Source organism: Zonotrichia leucophrys, chromosome 3 (assembly GCF_028769735.1).
Source record: "Zonotrichia leucophrys gambelii isolate GWCS_2022_RI chromosome 3, RI_Zleu_2.0, whole genome shotgun sequence".
Taxonomy (NCBI): Eukaryota; Metazoa; Chordata; class Aves; order Passeriformes; family Passerellidae; genus Zonotrichia; species Zonotrichia leucophrys.
In genome coordinates this window covers 46,967,750-46,989,914 of record NC_088172.1, presented here as the reverse complement: position 1 = coordinate 46,989,914, position 22,165 = coordinate 46,967,750, and the positions used below count along the sequence as shown (strand labels likewise).

Here is a 22,165-nt window from a genome sequence, read left to right as displayed (position 1 = left end):
CCAGTTCACTGTACCTTGCCAATACTTCAATACTTTCAAATATGCACAGGTTAATAAATATTATATACTGTGGACTTACTGAACTCTACCATTATTCTACTTCAAATTTAACAGTCATGGCATTGAAGGGAAAAAAAAATCACAATAAAGTTAGTTCCTTTATATCCTGGGGGAGAAGAGGAAGAGGAAAATGCCCTATTTCAGTCAGGGTTGACCAACAATTCTAGAAAGATTTTGTTACTTTTTTAAAATAAGAGATAAGCATGCAGCATTACGTGATATGAGATTGTGGCTCAAAACAAGCACTATCCAATATAATGAAAAAATCCAAACAAAACAAGATAATCACTTGGTATGTATCAAAATTGAGGGTAGGAGAAATATATCAGTACTAGGAAATATAAATTGGTGATTTAGGCTATTAGTTCCCTATTTGTAACAAAAAAAGTTCTTTGCTGGATATAGTGTACTGTCATTGCTTACATCTTTTAAATTCCAATGGATGGTTGCTGAATCAACATGATCAAGTAAACCTTAGTAAAAACTTTGTGTGTGTCTCATGGCATAGAGCATTGCAATTGCTGGTTAAACATTTAGGACAACACTAAAAAATTCACCAAGAGAAAATATTGTCACAACAGTAGCAACAACTTTTGGCAGAATTACAGACTCTAAAAAGCCAAAAATAATTCCTTCAAAGATTTTTTTGTCAGTTTTCAGTGATAATACTAAAATTATTGAGAGTTTTCTTGACATCTCAAGGCCTGTGAAAACAAAATGGACCAGATGCCAACGTAGTGAGAAACCTGGCAATTATTTTCAAAGAAAGCCATACAACTCACTGTTACACAAGCAGGTTTGAATTTCTGAAATATGACAAACACAACCAGAAGTTATCCAAAATCCCGTTAGTATACGTACAAATGCATCTCGTGCCGTGACGCGCATGCCGATGCTCACAGCCAGCACACTTCCACCCCGTGAATCCAGGCTTGCAAGTGCACTGCCCAGTGACAGGGTCACAGGGGACAGGCACAGAACCATATGGATCACACTCACATGCCTGGCAGGACCCTCCTGGAATCTGTGGGTTTCCTGTGTAGCCAGAAGAACACCTAGACATTGCAAACACAAAATAAGATTTGTCCAACTGAGATGCGGGGCACAAAGAATACTTGGCAGTATTTTAAACATAATTTACACAAACATCCATGAACCATTAAAAAAATCTTTGTTGTTTCATGATCAAGAGAGAAATTTTGCGAACTGTCCAACAAAGAGACTTCTACTCAGGACACAGAACAGTCTGGATGAAGGAACTATGCAAAATTGATTCCACATCCTTAACAGTTTTCAGTGAAATTTCTATTAAACTATCATTGTGTGGCCCTGTGTTTTGTGTCAGGCATGAAATCTCCTGGTAGACATTTTGATCACTTAATCCCTCAGTGTTTTGATGGATGGGACAACAGAAGCTGTTTAGGTGGTTAATTCACAAATCAGCATTAAAATGTTCATATGTAACTGTCTTTCACAGCCAATGCCCATGAGGGCACTGCAGGCACTAAAACAAAGGTTTTGAGTGACATCAAGATACACTATTAGCATGGCATCTAATTTTAGACAAATTTTTTTAACTTCTGAGCCCGGAGGAAAAAAACCCTCACACATCAAAAAGTAAGACTAGGACAATATCTGTGATATAAATAACACTGATTATCAATTTACAGTGGTGTATATAAAAATTGTCTATGTTGGCTGAGTTTTAACAGCATAAAGGAGAAATAAATTATCCAAAGGCATGTATTTAAACAGTAGTAAATACATGCTTGTAATATTGAAAAATATTTCTCTCTTTCATGCCTTTTCCTCATTTCATTGTCCCTCTTTCTGCTTTTTCCATTCATCCTACCTTTGGCAGTACTGGCCTTCATATCCAGGTGGGCAGGCAGTACACCGGTAGTCACTAGGTCCTTCAGCAATGCAAGTAGGGCTAAAACTAAAACAAAAGTAAATAAAGAATTTTTTTCTACTCTGTTGCATCATTTCACTTTGGTCAGCAGTAAAGGAGGGCCCAAGAAGTTCCACTCTTAACGTAAAAGGCAGCATCTTCTCATCTGTTTACTAAAAGCTGTGAGAGGTCTCTCCTTTCTATTATAATTTTTGTGAATGCTTTCCTGTGACACTTGCACAGTTTGGCTGAGGGCTCTAAGGGCTGCATCCAAGGGGATGGAGTGAGCAATGCCCATGCTGTAGGCTTGTGTGATTGAATGGTGCTCTCACTCACAGAGAGCACTGGGAAGGATGTGAAACGAAATATTTAGAAACTGAGCTAATGAATGTTGAGCCTTTCCAGTCTGATTTCATCCTATTTCGAATGAAATGAGATAAGCTGGGAAGAGTTTCCTTGAAGGTAAGATATAAAGAGGGAAAAGGAACCAAAGTCATAGCTGTATGGAATCTTCCAAAAAGGCAGCATCAAATTATCTCCTCAAAGAGGCATGAGAAAAGCCCAGTCTAGAGAGAAAAAAACCCCCTGAAAACTACCTCCTTCGTGATCAGGGAGAGGTCTTATCTTAATCATTGAAGACACCAGATTATCTTTTCTAAGTCACTTTACTACTGACTGTAGTGTGTATGTGTAGGCACTGTGCAAAGTAGCACTTAGTTGAAATGTTAGTGTATAAATCGCCTGCACAGGCAGTTAAAATAAACAAAAAGGCCAGATAGGGCAAAAGAACAGAACTAAATATTAAGATGGTGTAAAACCATGAAAATCTTTCAGCTCTTTGTGGAAGAAGAGTTAGAAAAGCACAGAGGTGGCTACTGGTGAGCCCAGGGCTCCTTCTTGGTACAGTGCAGTCAGCATCCTCATCTAACTTGCTTATAATGCATTAAATCAATAGTGCTTGAACGAGTATATAAAATTATGCCTTTGCAAAAAACATAAACAAATTGATCTATTACTCACAAACTCATTATCCAACACATTTTCAACTCCATAAAAATAGATCCATACTAAGAAAAATTCATTCTCTCTGTTCTTTTTTTTTTGCCCCAGCTCATCATGTTTGAAACTGACTGCTGATTGTACAGCAGTATAAACACAGTATTTAGAACTTTAGTGGAGTTTTATACAATTTCATAAATAAAAATAATTGCACTGTAAAATTCACAAATACTATCGTATCAGTCATGATATAGCAAGCTAATGAGATAGCTCATTAGCTATCTGCATTTCATCTAGATTATGATTACTTGACTACCATAAAATAGCTGCAGGTAGACTTTTTCCTTAATAGCATCCTGAAGAGCTTTAACCGATCTGCAAAAGATATAAATCTAAGGTCTGATACTCTAATTTTCTACCTAATACTGTAGCTTTATGGAATGAATCTATGCCACTCTATCCATCTAAAATCCAGGCATCTAGTCTAAACCAATTGTTCAGGCATCTTCTACCAGCACTGGAAAATGGACATGCACAGACAGACTTCTACAGACATTTGAAACACCTCCTTCCCTGCCCTCTCTCCAGTGGTGTTTTCCTTTAGGTTTAACATGAGTGAGATGTACAGTTGTCAGTCTCTATATTTACTGTACAACTATCAAAGTTGTTGATGGCTGTGGATAACAGAAATAGAAATCCTTTCCATGATGTCTAGAGCCAGCATAGTGAAGCTCTATAAAACACAAGCAGTTCTGTTCCTGGACGTGCTCAGATCTGATTCTTTTCTCAACAGCACTAAGAAATTGGATGACTATCTCATGATAAGTGTTTTTATTAAATTCAGATTAGGTGTTATTCTCTTATTTCCTGTCAAGGTGTATGAAACCAGAGTCTCACGATCACTTTCATGTGAGCAAGACACAAAAGGCTGTGACAACACCCACAGCCATGCAGGCTATGTGACTAAATGAGGTTCGGGCACTTTGCTTGCTCTCCCCTCAGGCAGCTCAGCAATTTGAGCGTGCATCTAGGACACCTAAAAAAAAGGAGACTTTTAAAAAAAGATGGAGATAAGACAACAGGGAGTGGTTTTAAACTAATGGAGGGGAAACGTAGATTAGATGTTAGGAGGAAACGCTTTACTCAGAAGGTGGTGAGACACTGGAACAGCCTGCCCAATGAAGGGGCAGATGCCCCAATCCCTTGAAGTCTTCACAGCCAGGTTAGATGGGGCTTTGAGGAACCTTGTCTAGTGGAAGGTGCCCCTGCCTGTGGCAGGAGAGCTGGAGTTAGATGATTTTAAGTTCTCTTCCAACCCAAACTATACTATAATTCTGTGTTAGACATGCTACCCACAGTCCACACATTTCTCACCTGTAGAGCACTTCAGTAACACCACTTCCTGAGTTTATGTTAGGTTTTAGATGAGATACTGAAATGATCTTGGGAGCACAGTGTTGATATGTTAGTGTTGAAATGTTAGTCTAAATGCCATAAACACCGGGTGAAGAGCCCTGTTCATTTTCTGATCTGATACATGTATTTCTAGGCAACCAAAGGTTCCTAAGCACCACAAAAAAGACAGGCTGGAGTATCTGCAGCCCTTCATACTGCCATTTAGTAACATAAAAAGTTTTTTCCATTATTTGCCAATTTACAAAACTGAGAACCTTGGTTGATCTTGTTCTTTGTAACTTGAATGTCCTTTTCTGATACTAACAGACAGAACACATAATCAAGTTGTAACAGAAAACACTCATGAAATGGACAAACCTCAGAAAAACTTGTAGTTAAGAATGCATTATAACTTCTGAGATAAAGGATATTTCTTTCAATACCTGAGATTTGCTGTGTATGAAAGATTATGATGTTTTTATCTAATAATGTTTGAAAAAGAACTTTCCTCCCTCAAAATAAACCCAGGACCAAACCAAAATGATAAAATGAAGTAAAAATAAAAAGAAACGCCTAAATTCTCAGCTATCCTGACTGAAATCCTCACTAAAACATCCTAAAGGCCAGACAAAGCACAGAAAAATGGTTTCACGGAACACTTCCAGCTTTTCAAAAGCACAATCATGAAACACAAACCTGCTCATTGCACTACTACAGTATGATGCCAAATATCATTAAGAGCTTCTCAGCAAAACAACAAACAAATCTCAAGTGCTAAAATATCATCTGTTGGGAACACACGCAGAAACATCGTGGAAAGGCTCATTAGCATAAAGCAACCAGTAAAATTTATGCTGCAATAACTATAATGCTTTTAAATTATTCTATATTTCACAAATTGCCTGAAACTCATGTAACATTAAATAAGGAATCAATAAATTCCATAGTGAAGCAAAAAAAGGCACTGTAACACATTTATACCAACATAATATATAAGAATTTTTGCAGCTCCCTTGTGGCTACATTGTACTTGGGTTCTGCTCTAGCTCCGTTTATGAGAATACCTTTATAACACACACTCATTATCTTGAGTAGTGTATTTTCTAGCACTTATTAATTTATTCATCACAAATTAGCAAGGGAGCAATTTCTGACTTTTAAAGGAAGATCAATTAGCAAAAGTAGATAAGAAGTTTTTATTATAGCTTCCATGAGGCAATTCTCCTGTAGCCAGCCATCTGAAAAAGGACACAGGGAACCCAGGAGGAAGCTCTGGCTTGCTGGAAAGGCAACTCTGCACCATGACTTTGCTGACTTACTTGTTACTGGGAATGGGCAGGGGACAAGCACAAGGCTGACAGTCATCTGGAGAGCCTTGGACAGTGCCGTAAAATCCTGGAGCACACCTCTCACAGTGGGGGCCTGCTGTGTTGTGCTGACAGTCCTGGCAAGGAAGGAGACAGAATGAAAGCTGCATTTGATAATTACATGAAAGCAGACAACATTCTGCTCGCAGCCTTAGGGATTCAAACCCACTTCAATACATAATTTCCCTGATATGATTCTCAGTGGGAATGCTTGCTTTAAGCTTCTATCAAATGTCTGCTGAGTAATATACAGGCTTAAAAGGAGAAAGGTCTGTAGCTACCCAGATGCACCCTACAGAATTTCTTATCCCATTCATCCTTTCTTTTCTCCTTTGTTCCAGCCATTGGAGAAGGAGCAATAATTAAAATTCAGTCTTACTGTACCAGGTCATGTGTATTACTGCCTGTAAGAGCAGTATTGTGTTTACTGTATGACACATGGTACATTGTTTCTTTGTTTTGCAGGTGTCTAGTTTTTCTTTTTGCACAAATAGTAATTCAAGGGTGAAAAAGCACTGCATAATCTGAACTCCAGAGAATCAGAACAGAAAACTTCAAAAGTTTGCTTTTATGACTCTCCCTGAACTTTCATAGTTAAGCTTTTCAGGTAAAATAGTATTAAAATATTGTCTTCTGGTTTTTTTAGATTAGTAGCACAATTTAGGAATTTTACATTAGGATTAACTTGGTACAAAGGTTTAGAAGTGTAATACCTGACAAACTGACGTTTCAGAGTCACACATAGTGCTGTGTCCATGACACTGACATACAGCACAGGTGCCTAAGGTCTGAGCAGGTGTCCTTCCCGCAGGTGGAGATGGAAGCCTATAAAATCCTGGAGAGCATGACTGCAATAAAAAAGATGCAAAAGAAAACAGATCATTACAGAGTGGATTGTGTGTGGGGAGCATTGCAAGATCATCTTTCCAATCACCAGTTTTTAAAAGTTGTGAAAAGAATCTGACAGGCTTCCAGCTGTGTTACAAACAATATACAGTACTTTACAGATAACAAGAGCCAGTCCTAATTGGAAACATGGCTGAAAAATCCCTGGAGCACTCTACTGGCATCAGGCTTTTACACTAAAGCTTGAGAGATCTTTCATTCAGATGCAGAACACTTTTCTGTTCTCACTGTGCATCAAGCATCATTCCTTTCATTACTTAAGAAAAGAGTTTGTTTTCAAAATAATTTTTCTTTGCATGGACTGTGGAGAGCAAGCATGATGATTCTGTTTCCTTCATCCCTGCTATGTTTTTTCAGGTTCGACGAGCAGTATCTGCCTACACACTACCTGATGGATAACAAGCAAAAGCTGAATAATAAACAAGAAAATGGCGGCATGGCTGCATTATTTATAGCTATATAATTTAAACACCATAAAAGTACAGAATTCAAAATGTTAAAGGTTTTCCATGTCTTGAGCCCCAAGTCTTGAGTCTATCAGCCCCAAATCAAGTTTATCCATCACTAAGTCTCCTCTACTGCAGCTTGGCAATAAAATTCCAAGAATAACTCAAGAATTGCTAGCAAAGCTGACACTTGTAAAATCAAACACTTAGTCTTTATTTCAGGCTTATTACACAGTGCTGTGGAAGCCCTAACACAGCTCTCAGAAAGCACACAGCTATGGCAGCATAAAAACACAAACAGGAACATTTTGACAGCTGAGACCATTAGGGGTAAGAGCCTACTTGTGCCGTGTATAAATCCCACCACCTAGTGGTGCCAGGAGCCTGTGAAAGCTGGCTGGTGAGGTCATTTCCTACTGCTGACCATAATTTCTGCTTTTTGGAAAGGAGTGGCACAGCAATAAAATGGATGCAAAATAAAACAGAAGAGAATCTGGAGTAAATATTTTTTGTGACCAAAAGTAGGATTCTTTAATGAAGCACTAGCTGACATGCTAGATTTATTAATATACCACCACTCTGACAGTTTTATAATCATTGCTAAAACCTCCAGGAGTCTAAGTTACAGAAAACGTATAAACACAATTATTTTCTTTAGAATCACAAAGAAATTAATCTTAACTCATTTCTGCTTTTTCCTTTCTATTTTGACTTAGACCACATTAAATTCTCTGAAGCATAGAAACAGTCTATCTTCTTTTTCATGGTTTGTGAAGAATTCTAACATAGATAAATAATCTCAAATGAAAGCAGTTCTGTTTCTTATTCTTTTTTCCCTCCCTCTCTATCCCCACAAGTGTACTTGTCCAAACAATGTACAAAACATAGATTTACAAGTTCTGAATGACTTCAGAATCAAATTTTAAATACATGGTACATCCTCAAACACAAATAATATCTGGGGGTTTTTTTCTGATATGCCATTGACAGTCTTACCACCTATTTTGACCGAAGTATTTCAGAGATGAAATAAAACACAGACAAGAGATAAAACAGACAATATTTTTAATTGCTAGTTTGGAAGCTTTTCAGAAGCAGCCATTAGGAAAATTCTTACCACTGCTTCTGCAGCCTACAACTAGATGTGGAATAAAAAGGAAAAAAAAAAGGAGGAGGGAATATAAATGTGACTTCTAATAAAAACGGCTGTGCATATAGTTTTCACAATGTTGTTATATGGACAAAGCATGCCACAGACACATACACACTATTAACACCTGCTTAAAAAACGCTAGGGTGTCAGATATTTTTTTCCTGCTAAAATTAAATAAACCTTCACAGAATACACCACAACCTTCACTGAGCACACTAAAAATAAACGAAGTTATGAGTATGTGAATATCACACAATTAAGAATGAAGTATGAAGGTTGCAATTGAGATATTTATTGAGCCCCTGGTGGGTGTAAATTAAAAACAAGTTCTAATTACATTATCATATAGTTTTCCCCAAAAATCCAATTTGCTACAGTAATTAAAAAAAATCTGTACTTCTAAGCAAACGTTGGAGTCCATTAATTTCTCATGTATTTACACAAGTTCAGGTGTAATCCCTTATTGAAATAGTGTGCAAAGTTTCATGCACTTTCAAGCACACCCTCCCTATGAAGTTACTGTTTCTGTTGACTTATTTGCTGCATAACACAACCATGTATAACATCCAAAGTGATTAGAGTTGTCACAGATAACAAGGTATCTTTCTCTTCCTTTACTTCAATTTTCCTCCCACTGCTAGTCTGGGACAAACCCGTACAAGATCCCACTTAGGATGTTTGAGGCATTTGCAAAATACTCAAGGAGTTGTTTCCTGCTACCACCTCCAATTGCAAGCAGTGAATTTGGAATTGCTTGTGATGAATAAAAATGAAAACATGGTATTCTGCACACAGAAAGATTGGCAGTCTCATCATCAAGAGCACGGACAGTCAGAAGTATTAATTTACATTCTGCAGCCAATATATTATATGTTAAACAAATTCTCTGGTACCTATCATGAAATCCATCTTACAAAAGCATATACAAGTCAGCTGGTTTGCTAGAACACTTGGGTACTTTTGAAAAATGCAATCTTTGACATGAAATTGTAAGTAAAAAATAAATACAGTGCATGTACAAGGAGCACTTACACATGCAGGTCACTCAGCTAACCAACACTTTTCTCCTGGTGAGTATTTTACTATTACAAGAGTATTATACCCTTATCTGTTCAAAATGGCTTGTTAGCATCAGTCACACAATTCAGCATCAGTGATGCTATCTCAGTAAACCTCACTTTACTGTATTTTAAGTATTTGAGTCACTGCCATGGTTTCAGAGGCATATTTGCCTACAGCAATAAAAAAAAAAGGGCTGAAATTCCCTGTGAGAGAAATACCTGTGAAAGGAAGTAAGTAATTAAATTAAGGGAGAGTTGCTGTCAGTTAAATCAGTTCACACCCAATTACTATTCACACCTTGTCAATGAATGGACCAGAGAAAGCACAAAGACTTTTCCTGGGATTAGGTTAGTACTGTACCTCACAGGACAGACCAGAATAACCCAATGGGCAGTCACATTTCTCTATCAAGTGAGCCTGAGGAGCCATCCCGGACACAGGGCTGCCTTCAGCAACTTCCAAAGAGATCTCAGAAATCCTGGAAAAAAGAGCAAACACCTCCAATGAGATTAGTCAAGGACTCACCGAAACCCAGTTACTTCACAGTCAGCTGGCACAGGAAGAAACAGTCTCATTTGGCTGTTTGTAGGATTCTTATCTACAGCAGACAAACAACACCGGTTTTTTGCATCTCCCAAGAAACTACAAAGTTAACATCACCTCTGGTCTCATTTTCTAGTTGTAGGCAACAGTATAACTAACTAAATCTCCAGCTTAATTCTATCTTTTTTCAGCCAAATTAGTAAAAGTTAACATACAAAAATTCATACCCGGTTTTTCGTTTGTAGGGACTCATTAAGAAATTTATGACTCTCAGGGGTATGGCAGTAAAACTGTCCTCTTAATGAGCTTTTAATGAGGCAACTATTTAAAAAATAAAATCAAATATATCCTAATAATATCCTTGCCTCCCAACCACTCCTAGTCTTTCCAGCGTGACCTGCTAAATAGGGTTGATACATCATAGACAAAGACAACAAATCTTATGAAATACACTTAATCACAGTGTATCAGAATGCTTTACTTCTTAAAGTACTTTAAGCTTACTTCTTTATTTTGGGGATTTGTTAGTTTGATTAAATGAATGCTATGATCTGGAACACCTATTGCCTCAGAGAAACAAAATGTGCAGAATAGAGTAAATTTTAAAGCTTCAAATATAATGCTAACCTAAGCTAAAATGTCACAGGTTGTCTGACTGGCCAAATAAATGTCAATAATGTGGGTAGAGTCTATTCAGTAAGTGTCTGAGCACAGTGATAATGGAAAGGAGCTCACAGACCTTCTTACCTCTCCTCACGCTCCCAGCCTGTTCAACTTTTCCCAGACCTTGACTGCTGAGGGACTGATGAAACACTCCTGGTGCTGTTCTGCTCATTGGCACATAGGTACCAATGTCAGGATGAATGGAGGAAAAGCAAATGCCCAGCACTCAATGAGATGAGAGCTTTGTGACTGAGCTTACATGACCAGACCCACGTCTTGATAACCTTGTGTCAACACAAAAATCCCCAAAGCAATCTAGTGACTTAAACCCTATGCTCTCTTCTTACTGTCTGAAGAAAGGGGTTCAGTCCAACAGGGAAACTGAATCAAAAAAATCCCAAAAAACCAACAAAACCAAAAACACACAAGAAAACAAAACCAAGCAAACAAAGCCAGGTCAAAACAGAAGACTGAAAATAAAGAGGGCAAAACTATTAGGATCTGACAGGTCAATGAAAAGTAACATTAAAATCTCTGTACATTTAATGGGAAAAGAAAATGCAGTCTGCCTCTCCATCATTCTCAAAAGTGAGGGCACAGTTGAAAAACTGTTTACTGTCATAAAGCTGTATTTAGATAACAATGCACTCTAGGGCCACAAAGCTGCCTATTGTTTGTGTGAAAATGTTACTTAAGGAAGGTCAGGCTTGGCTGACTTTTGGAAACTGTCTATTAGGCAGCAGCCAAACAACTGCTACCTGATCACTGTTGGGAATATTGAAATAATTTGCAGTGAAATTGAAAGCATACTTCAATTCAAGAAATTTATTATCACAGCCCTGTTGCAAAGCAAAATCTAATAAAAGCAATGTTTCCATTTAGAGTGTTGAATGTGAAAATGAGGACAACAAAATGAACAATACAGGAGAAAAATGTTTGGGTAGGGATTCTGAGCAGAAACCTCTAAATCACTAATAATGCTACAGCTTGGAAGCAGAAACAACATTAGCATTGCTACTAAACTGTTTAGCTAATAGAGTGCTAACACCAGAATGAAGCTATTTTTATGTTCTCGATTGCTGCTGCTACTTTGACTTTATTTTAAAGTGTTTTTCCTGTAGTTTATCACTTACCTGCAGCTTTTAAACTTTGCAATTGAAATTAAAGCACTATTAAAACCTAAAAAAACCCCCATAAAAATACTTCACATATATCCTTTGCCCCTCCCATCCACAGATTCTTTAGCTTGATATATCTTTTTCTACTAGGCTCAGTCAAGTGGAAAGAGAAGCTTTTCTAGTTTAGAAAAAGGCCCTTATGCGGAAAGCACAACACATTTTATTTAAACAAATGTTTTATTGTCACTTAATTCAAACATATGTTTAAATTTGAGTACAAATATTGTTCTTTAGAGGGTCTCAGCTTATTTTTAATAAAAGCCTTCAAGTCTTATGCAAGGTAATATTCCACTAACATTTAAAAACATTTTTGGGGATTTATATTTTATTCTTACACAAAATTTCCACTGAAATCATTCAGGGTGCTAACTTGAAAAAAATAATAATGTATTCCTGCTATATTCTACCTAAAGTCTGAGATGCCATGTGACAAATGTTTACTTTGTAACTAGACAGATCATAAAAATCCATTGTAACATAACCTCCTCCAAAATCAAATACAGAATTTTATGCAAGGCTATGACTTCAGATGGAGAGTTACCAGAAAGACCAGATGAACTGTTTGCTAAGCTCTGCTGTCATAAAATGTCACATTCTGAAATGCCATGCTGTAAAAATATATTCTGGTTCTTTAAGTGGCATCTTGCAAACCTGCCTTGGAACTGAAAAGTCCTCCCCTGTTCTGACTGCCTCATGACTGGGCAGCCTTGATAAAATGCTGGTGCAGTGCAGGCCCAGTGCAGGCATCGGAGTCATACACACCTCAGAACAAAATCAGCTTTGCTAATGTTTCAAAATAACTTTCCTTTTGATGCTCCAGCTGAGCTAGAACTCAGTTTTTGCTTCCACAACTGAACTAAGATCTGTACTGCTTAGGGAGAAGGGAAAAACCTACATGGAACATGAACACGTTTCTCAAATTTTCCACATTGCATTGGGGTTACCTTCATAACTCTTTTCCTGGGAACCTCCTTGCTTGTAATACAATATCCTAAATGGACTATGCCAAAAATAAATTAGACCAATGTTAAACACTTATGGCATCTGTTACTAATATTTAGCATCCAGCCAGTGCAAGCTACATGAATACTTTTCTGTAAATTACATGCTTTAAAGAGAAATGATAGCAGCAGCAATGACAATGTCTTCTGTCACACAGTGCTGTGAAGTCCCATGGAATCTGCCCCTTACTATTCACCTTCAAACTCCAAAGGCCTTCAAACTCATAAAAACCTATTTGTACCTTAGAAACCTAGAAACAATTTTAATTTATTATTTCTATGACAGAATCACCAGAAGGACTTCTGGAGACTTTTGGAGTTTATCTCTGATTATTACTATCCCTTTGCCAATAAATTTTGATTGCGAGGGATATTGTGTATTAATTATTAAAAACTGTGCAATAGTCTATGTAAGTTATTCTAGAACATCTCTACCCCCACCAGTGTATCTTTCATGTCTAATATGGATCTTTCCTGCTGATCTTTAAATTCATGTTTGTTTTCGATTTACCCACCATAGCAACGGAGAACTTATTCTTTCCTTTTTCTCTGTGACAACATTTTAAGCACCTTAAAGCAATTTCTAGTTTCTAAACATATCTAGTTCTTTATATCTTCTTTCACGTGTCATATTTTATAGCCTGCAATGATGGTCACCGATACCCTCCGAGCACTTTAAGAAGTATTTTCTTAAATTCTATTAACCAGAACTTCACACTTAGGCTTCACTAGTGCTGGGTGAAAACAAAAGTGGTTGTTTTTTTCACTTTGCGGGCCATATCTGTTTATACATCTAGATAGAGAATTAGCATTTCTCAACAACAATATTGTTACCGAATCATGTTCACCTTGTGATATGCTGTAAACAACAGACTCCTCTTTGAAGAATAGACAACTAAGCAGTTGTTCCTTGTTTGTTCAATTGACTGCTACTTTCACTGTAAATCTTACAGCTGACCTTTAGATTGCAGAGATTTTTGTAATGTTCCTATCATGTTGCTGCCTGATTTTCACTTCAAATATAGTGTTATCTTATTTCCTTGCATAACTGATTCATTAATAGATTGAACAGAAGATGCTAAATATGACCCTAATATATTTAATTTCCCACTTTCAATAGAAAATTCCCTCATGTACTAACATCTATATTTAATTACAGCACCATGCTTTCATAAAGTGGACCTTTATTCAAAAAATACATTAGGTTTGTTTCATAATGTGTGTGCCTACATGAGTTTTCTGTTCTAGAGTCCTGAGAATATAGATTCTGCTTGCCGAGTGTGATATAAATCTTCTAGTGCATAAAACTTCCCTCTTCTCTATCTTGAGCTATGCCAAACACAAATTCCGTCTGCTTCTTCTTCTCAGCAATGGCTCAGAGCTGGTGCCATAAATACAAATTCTGTTGGAAGTAACTGGGAGGTCTATGGGATTATCTGACTACTGCACCATTTCAGAGCACTGCATGAAAGAGTTACCTGCTCTGCCTCATGATATTGCCATGAGTCGCCTTGATGAGAATGTAATGAACATCATACAACACGTTCATGAAGTCTTCCCGGGATACAGTTCTACTTGGTCTTGAGTCATCTCCATAAGGTTTCCAGGTGAAATCTCCCTGAGACGTTGTCCTGTTGAGACCTGGGTTACCATGATAATATTCCCAGGGTCCAGGGTTTCTGCCTCTTTGGTCATCACCATAATATTCCCATTCATGCTGAAAGACAGAAATACAATAGACAGATTATTAATATTCAAAAGACCCATGTGCTTAAGTTTTGGGCTAAAAAAGCAGATGGAAATGTTACCTCTGTCATCTCTATCTCATGCCTTGTCAGCTGGCCAATCAGAGGGGCAGTCATATGCCGGACAATAACTCTTGTATTTGTGGGAGGCCCACCTCTTATGATGACTTGTGGGGAGTAAGTAGTAAAACCTGTTTCTTCTCGTGCTTCAAAGTAGATGGCATATTTCAGTTTCCCTCCATAAGCGGTCAGCTAGCAAAGCACAGAAAGAAATCTCATTTTCAGTTAGCTAAAAATAAATTCCTGGGAAGGAGCTAGATGTGCTCTGCACCTATGTGCAGCCTGATGAATGCATGCATGGTAGAAAATAGCGATTTGTACTTGTGGAACTATCTGGGGACAAGGACTGTGTTCAAAAACACTCATCCACAATTTGTTATTATATTACACTAAAACCAGTATGTTATCTATTTCCTCATATGTGCCTTGGTGCTCCACCAAACCAAGAAATATCAAAAGTACAAAATAAATTGTCACAGAGGTGCATAACAATATCCGAAAGGATGGTTCTTTCAATCATTTTCTCCCATGTAGTCTACAAATATCACGTCTTTTGCTTAAAAGTGAGAGAAACAAAAAATTGCAAGAGTGTTATATTAAATTTGTGTAGCTTAATTTTTCAAATAACATTTTTATGAGAAAATTTATCCTGTGCAAAAATAGAACATAGATATTTACAGATATTAACACATAAAATACTGTTTGTATTACTTATGAATTTCCATAGTAACAGAGCAAATAATGTTTAATAATGGAATAGCATTTACTTTCTTTTGAAGTACCTCTACTGTGTGAAGACATGCTTATTGGAAAAAAAAAAAAAGGCACTGTAAAATAATAAAATAAGATTAAAAGGAAAAAAAAAAAGCCACATCAGTATTCAGTGGAATTTTAGGTTTACCTTTCTTCCCTCAAACTGCTCTGGAAGTCTCCAGTAAACAGGTTCTGACCGAAGATCCTGCATCACCTGTTCTATATTTGCTACTATTTCAGGAGGCTGGAATGCAATCCCTGAAAGAGTACTACGCTGAAGCTTTTCATCCACCAGTGGCAGAATCATTTGCTCTGGCTTCAAGGTCACCTATGCATATTTGAAAAAATGGAGAAGAAAATTAACTCTGTTTTCCCCCATGAAGTGTTAGTCTTTAAATTCTAGCTCTTTAAAAAATTACTTCTAGGTAATTTCATTTCACATCATGAGCAATTTGTCACAAAGCAGTCGTGCTACTCCTTCAGGTATGAACAGTGCTAATAATGACTTTCCCCTTGAGCCTTTCGCACCTTGTCCTTGTGTTAACAAAGAATGTAGCAGCACTGGTTAAAATACTTTAATCAGCAAGTGATTCCATGAATTTTATCGAAGTGATTTTCATAGTGCTATTTTAGTCCCAGGCCTCTTTTGTTCAGATTGTGAGAAATGTTACCTTACAAAGAAGCACTTTCTCACCACTTATAGATCACTGGAGCTGTAAAACACAGTGTCTGATGCCTTGATACTTCTCTGCAATATTCAAGCTAAATGTTCTCCAGGCAATTTGCAGAGAGTAAAGCTTCAGTGAAGGTTTCTGTAACTCTAAATTCAGCTTTATTAAAAAAATACAAGGATGCCACTTATGTGCTTGTAATTTTCTTAGACTGGTTGACAAAGTCTCATTAGCATTATACTGAAATAGTTATTTTGATCAAAAACTGTAATAAGAGTCTTAGTAATTCTGTGCCAATGGAAGGATCTCAGCGAATGTGACATCCTTGAACAGATGCAAAGGGCTGGTATGAATACTGCTTTCTCCCAAAGAGTGAGGAAGACAAAGAAAACAAATACAGGTAACAGTGATACCGTCAACAAACTGGTCATGAGACAGGAGTCAGGTAATGAGGAATCAACCAAACCCTGCACTGTACTTTCAGTATCCTGGTATTTCCATTTATAGCAGATCTATGGACTGATGAGACGTGGAAGGACACCTAATATTGCCAATCCTAAGTGAGATTTAGTGATTTTGTATCACAGCTGTATTTTACTGTTTAATACTTTAGATTCAAAGAAAAGGGTCAACACATTTGAATTTCAGGTCATTCATCAGCCATGCCTTATTGTCATATAAACGAGGATTTACTTGTTTAAACAAGTCTAATGCCATTTGAAGCACCTGAGAGTACCCAAAATAGCCACTAGCAGCTGGCAAAACAGAGTCTCACCTATTTTTCAGTGCCACATCAATTCTGAAATAGATGAGAGTAACAAATACTACATATGACATGGACAAACACTTTTTTAGATATGAGCATAAATACAAAAGGAAATTAATCAAGAGAAACAAAATAATCAGGAGGTTTAAATTGTTTCTGCTTTGTGCTGCCACAAAGGTCAAAGCACAATTATCCAGAACTGTTGCTGTTATGGAACTTGATTAAATTTTATAAATTGTCAGCCTTCTACAGCCTTTCATCTCCAGTCTAGCAGCATATGATGGGCAAAACTGAAATAATGAGAAAAACTGGGTCAGATCATAATAAATCACTTCATCCACAGGGAAGGGAAAGAGGTGCTACGGGATTGAACAGTGAAGGGGAGAATAAGTGCTATCCATATAACATTAAGCAAGAGAGATTAACTTGATTTCAGCCTAAAGTATCCTTATCTAACTGATGCTCGTACATGACTAGTCTGGGGCTTTGGCTGATTTGCATTAGGCAGACATTCCTTCTATGGCTGGCATTCTTTCAAGCAGGGATATGACCGCCCATACATGGGGAAAGAATGAATATTTTTCCTTTAGAAATCTCTCCTCCAGAACACAACAGAGGAGCTGGCATGGCAGCTGTCTCAATGTGTATTTTGTGTTTGTTGTACAGATAAATGGAGACATCCAGTCTGCCTTATTTATCAGTCCAGCATAGGTCTCAAGGCCCTCTTCCACAAACAGGTGTAGAGCTCTTTGTTTGCTCTGATGGATTATACGTCTCTGTGCTTGAATTTAAATATAGCTTCAATAAGCTCTTTTTAAAAAATGAAAAAGAAACCCCACCAAAACAACAAAGCCAAAAAGGAAAATCAACAGATTAACTGAACTATGGGAAATTTATGCTGGATAACAAGCACCTGTGACCCTTGAATACACCTGGGTAAACTGTGTATCACGTACCAGGGATTATGTTGCAATGCATTAGACTGCATAATTTCCCCACATGACCAGCTTGCCCTTTCTTGGGGTTTAATAGCTTTTCTTTGGCTGGATGTCAGCTATCCTATCACTCATTTTCTTATCTACTTATTTTCTTTTAACATCTTGACCCTGATTGTCTAATGGAACATACTGCTCTCACCACTCCTCAAAGCATGAAGAGGAAAGTGATTGCTTAAATGTTTGGCCATTTTCTAGCTACCTCTCAGAGCCTGACTAAAAGGTGCCAGCAGGAAACAACATTATCGCATTACATGGCTCAGCAGTTTCCTACTCACCCACACGCGGCTCAGCCCCCTTGCCTCGCTGCACTGTGCAGTCAGGCCAAAGCAATAGCAACTGCTGCAGCCAAGTGGGTTTCTGGCAGAGAGACCAAATGTACCAGACTTGCACCTGTCACAGTGGACACCTTCCACGTTAACCTGGAAGTGAGAGAGAGAGTATTTTTAAAAGGGAAAAAATAATCAAGTTTTATTTCAAGGTAGCGATCGAAACAGAAAATCCTACTGTAATGATAATAACAGGGTGCAGCAAGAAATAATAATAAGCTTTAGGAAATATTCAAGGAGCTCTACAGGTTCTTATCACGTGTGTATGCAAACATATGTAATTAATGTAATTAAGGCATTTGCATTTGTATCCACTGAGTAGCTACGAGCAATAGCTGCTGGCTTCACACTGAAAGTTGTAAGCACAGAAAAATTAAATGGCACTTTGGGCATGACATGCTCAATAAGTGATTGATAAGATAAGAAAAATAAGTTGTTCTGAAATTGCCCATGTTAATCAAGCCTTCTGTTTAATAGGAATTAGCATTGACATGTTCAGATATTTAAGGTACAGCACTAAATGTTCTTGCTGAGAAACGTATTTTAATGGAAATTCTGAAGAGAAAAGCTTTCCCCTTTTCATGATTGTTTTCCACATCATTGAACAGTATTAACAAGGCTGAAATGTTTCACTGTTGTAATGTCAAGGCTTTTATTTTCATTTTTCAATTAGTCCAAATAAAAAGCTATTCCAGATAGGGCAGATACACAATAATTTATGCAGAGCCTTTTAAAACCATTTTCATACTGAGACCAAGGTATTAAAAAGAAAAATAGTCACCAATATGAAAACACTTGGTTGGCTTTTCCTCCCCACACACCCTTTTTGTTCTCTTGATACTAGTGTGAAGAAGCCAATTCAAAAAAAAAAAAACCAAAAAAACCAACTTTCCAAAGCTTATACAAGAAACCAACATTATCCCTCAGGATTTACCAGTTTTAACCCTCATTTCCACGTGTTCTATCAAGAAATGTGTGTACACTGTATTTAGCTTAGATTTTGCTGCTTTTTGTCAGGGATGAAAATGAGGTTCCTGAGGCTTTGAGAGCTCATTTCAGCAGCTGTAACAGAAGGTTTAAATGGGATCTATTATCATTTTATAAAAATCTAGTTTCTTCAATATACAACTCTTTCAATAAAAGTTACACAAAAGATTAACCAACCCTAGATTTAAATTTAACCTTAGGTTAAAATTCTGGGGGGAAAAATGATTACTTAATTCAGTACTATTTGTCCATTTTCTCTCATAAATAGCGATTTCTACTTGCTTTGAATTTTTTTTCATGTCACTTGCACTTCTTTATCATCAATCACCAGCTAAAGATACACTGTTTATTTGCACTCAGAGAAACACAGAAGCAACTATGTTATTAGCCTTAAAGGAATCAACAAAGAAACACTTCCATTGTAAAACGCTGTGAACCCCCACATTTTCTTGTAAGCATTTCTTAGTGCTTACAAGAACCACAAGAAAAACTACAACCCAGCGAAGCTGTGGAATATCCTTTTCTGGAGATAGCAGTCCGGATGCAGCCCTGAGTCACATGCTCAAGGGGACCCTGCTTGAGCAGGGGAGTTGGACTAGATGATCATGGATCAAGAGAGGCTGAAAGTACTGATACTTCCATTTCTGCATTTCAGAGGCTGGCACAGGGCAAATAGCACTGAGTTTTATTCAGGCAGTCCATGTGGTCAACTCACTTCCATTTTCTTATGGTGTCATCCTCAAATGAATCAGTACTTGTGAAATAGAACATAATGTTTCCTGTTCAAATATACCAGAAAAATGGGAGGGTGGTCAAGCAGTTTGGACAAAGAGGCTGTGAAATCTCTCTCCATGCTTGGAAGTACTGCCTCAGCAGCATCTTTCAGATAAGGTGCTGGACTAGATGACCTCCATAGGTCACTTCCAACCTAATTTGTTCTACAGTTCTGTGTCTTGAAACTCAGAGTTAAGTGACTGTTGCCCATTTAACAAAATAATTACCTGGCTATTCAATTATTTGAATTCATCCTTCCATTTTACTATCTCATTGTGTCAATACAGACCCAAAGAAGAAGAATGAATCTAAATCACAGAAAGAATCTCTAGGGGTCACTTTTGAAAACCTCCCCCTAGAAGTATAACTATCACCAATACTAGATCACATTACCCACGCCTCTTTCTAGCCAGTTTTTGAAAATCTCCTAGAATGGACATTTCACATGTTTCTGTATAATGTGAACCACTACTGTATAATTCTCTGGTTTTTTTCCTCATGTCCAACCCAAAATTCCCAAGCTCCCTTTGGCAGCTGTTGTCCCTTGTTACATCTTCTGCCATCATCAGAAAGGACTTTGTTCCATCAACTACTTGTTGAAGTGGCTAATAGGTTGTAATTGCATTTCCTCTTATTAGCCTCTTTTTTCATCCTAAGAGAGAGTCCTGCTCTCTCAGTACATCTCCATAGATCATCTGCTCTGAGGCTCTTCTCCGGATCCTCTTCAATTTCTCAACAACACTTTCAAGTCAAGCTCTAAAACTGGACATAATTTCCAAGTGCAGTCTTACCAGCACCAACTACAGTAAAAGTAGAGCACTGAGTAGATAAAGCCTTTCCCCTGCTCACCATGCTCTTTGTGATGTCCTTCCTTGCAGCTGCATTGGCCACTGTGCTCACTGCATCCAGATCAGTGGGCAGTTTGCCTTATTTACCATGAGATTGTACGGTTGGTTTATATTGTATTTTCCAGCAGGATTGCCACTCAGGTTTCTTCCTCGCAAACTGTACTGTTTCTTGAGGTCATTCCACTCCAATTAATGACCTTTCTATTTTCCCAGTCATCAGGCTTTTCAAGAACTCTCTATAGACAGTAATTCTACCGTTCAGCATGTCAACCTCAACCTCCTCCAAGTCAGCAGTATTTTCAAATGTGCTGATCATGAATTCTGTCATCTGTGTCGCTGAGGAAGGTATTGGCTCTGGGATAATCTGCTTGCTGGCTACCAACTGCATATCAAACCACCAATTAGTGCCCTGTAAGCTCAGCAATCCAGCCAACTCTCAAACAACCTAAGCGTGCTGTTCCACCAAGCACAATTACAAATAAGAATGTTGCAGATGATGATGCCAAAAGTCTTTGCTTTAACGATCCTGAATTGGGTGAAGTCTACTCCAAACAGATACTATTGCAGTGAATTCTCTTCATGAAATGATGAATATTGACTCCATTTAAGTCAATGTACTTTGAATTAGCACTGTGGCATACTGTGGTTACTGATGTGTTTGCTTTTATTGTGCCCAGAATCTGAACAAGAATTGTATTATGGGGATGAACTGGCAACAGTTCTGCAAGAATAGACAGAAATAGAAATTGGGGGAAAAGAGGATGCTAAGGATCCTCCTAGGAGGATGCTATACTGGCAAGTGTCAGTACGTGGAAAAGTAACTGATAAACCCTGAAGTCTTTCTTTATGCTGGACCCCTCCCACATCAGTTTGCAAATGCACTATGAAAACCAAGGAGATTGTTCTGCATGTACTGTTTGAACAAGTAAGGGCAAGTGCCAATGAAATCTGAAATAAACTTCTCAGCAGTTATAAGATGAGCTTACAGCCTTCATTTTCTTACCTTGCAGTTGCATTGGCCAGAATGATCAATGCATGAGCACCTCCCCTCTGCATCACAGCTCTGTGGATCTGTCCCAGCCAGGAAGCACTGACAAGCCACACAATGGGGATAATTCCAGTAGCCCAACCTGCACTCTGTGCATTTCTCCCCAGAGAATTCAGGGCGGCAGAAGCAACAGCCTGTATTTAAGTCACACTGAGAACTTAGGGCTCCAATGAGGCTGCACTCACAGGGCTGAAAAGGAGAGAAACAAGGCAATTGTAATTGTGCTTCTGAAAAAAGCAAAACCAAAACCCAACCAAAAAGCAACTCACATCTTTTAAGTATCTATAAATAAAATACAGCAGTGAATATCCACTGTCTAAAAATAACATATTTAAATTATAAGGCCAGTAATGTATTTTTATTCAACATGAGTCAAGCATTTACACTAAATACATTCACAACACTGGTGGGATTGTTTTCTATAGATATTACCATATATAGGTTAGGCATTGAAAAGAAATATACCCAAAAGGGTCAAGGATATTGGAATACTTTGAGGACAAAATTAACTCAGAAACTACAAGT

The 22,165-nt window shown here is 37.7% G+C and overlaps 1 protein-coding gene across 8 annotated transcripts in view; it reads right to left on the bottom strand.

Annotated features, from left to right (window-relative positions):
- The window catches only part of LAMA2 (laminin subunit alpha 2), a 334,549-nt gene that overhangs the window by 88,576 nt on the left and 223,808 nt on the right, over positions 1–22,165 (bottom strand). For all 8 annotated transcript variants that reach the window (XM_064708035.1, XM_064708043.1, XM_064708042.1 and 5 more), the window contains 10 exons: positions 21,596–21,829; positions 17,933–18,076; positions 15,371–15,550; positions 14,473–14,661; positions 14,143–14,381; positions 9,640–9,757; positions 6,426–6,560; positions 5,665–5,789; positions 1,913–1,999; positions 922–1,115 (listed from right to left, as the gene is read on the bottom strand). In XM_064708035.1, the coding sequence (XP_064564105.1) occupies positions 922–1,115; positions 1,913–1,999; positions 5,665–5,789; positions 6,426–6,560; positions 9,640–9,757; positions 14,143–14,381; positions 14,473–14,661; positions 15,371–15,550; positions 17,933–18,076; positions 21,596–21,829 (1,645 nt within the window). The remainder of the gene's footprint in view (positions 1–921; positions 1,116–1,912; positions 2,000–5,664; positions 5,790–6,425; positions 6,561–9,639; positions 9,758–14,142; positions 14,382–14,472; positions 14,662–15,370; positions 15,551–17,932; positions 18,077–21,595; positions 21,830–22,165) is intronic.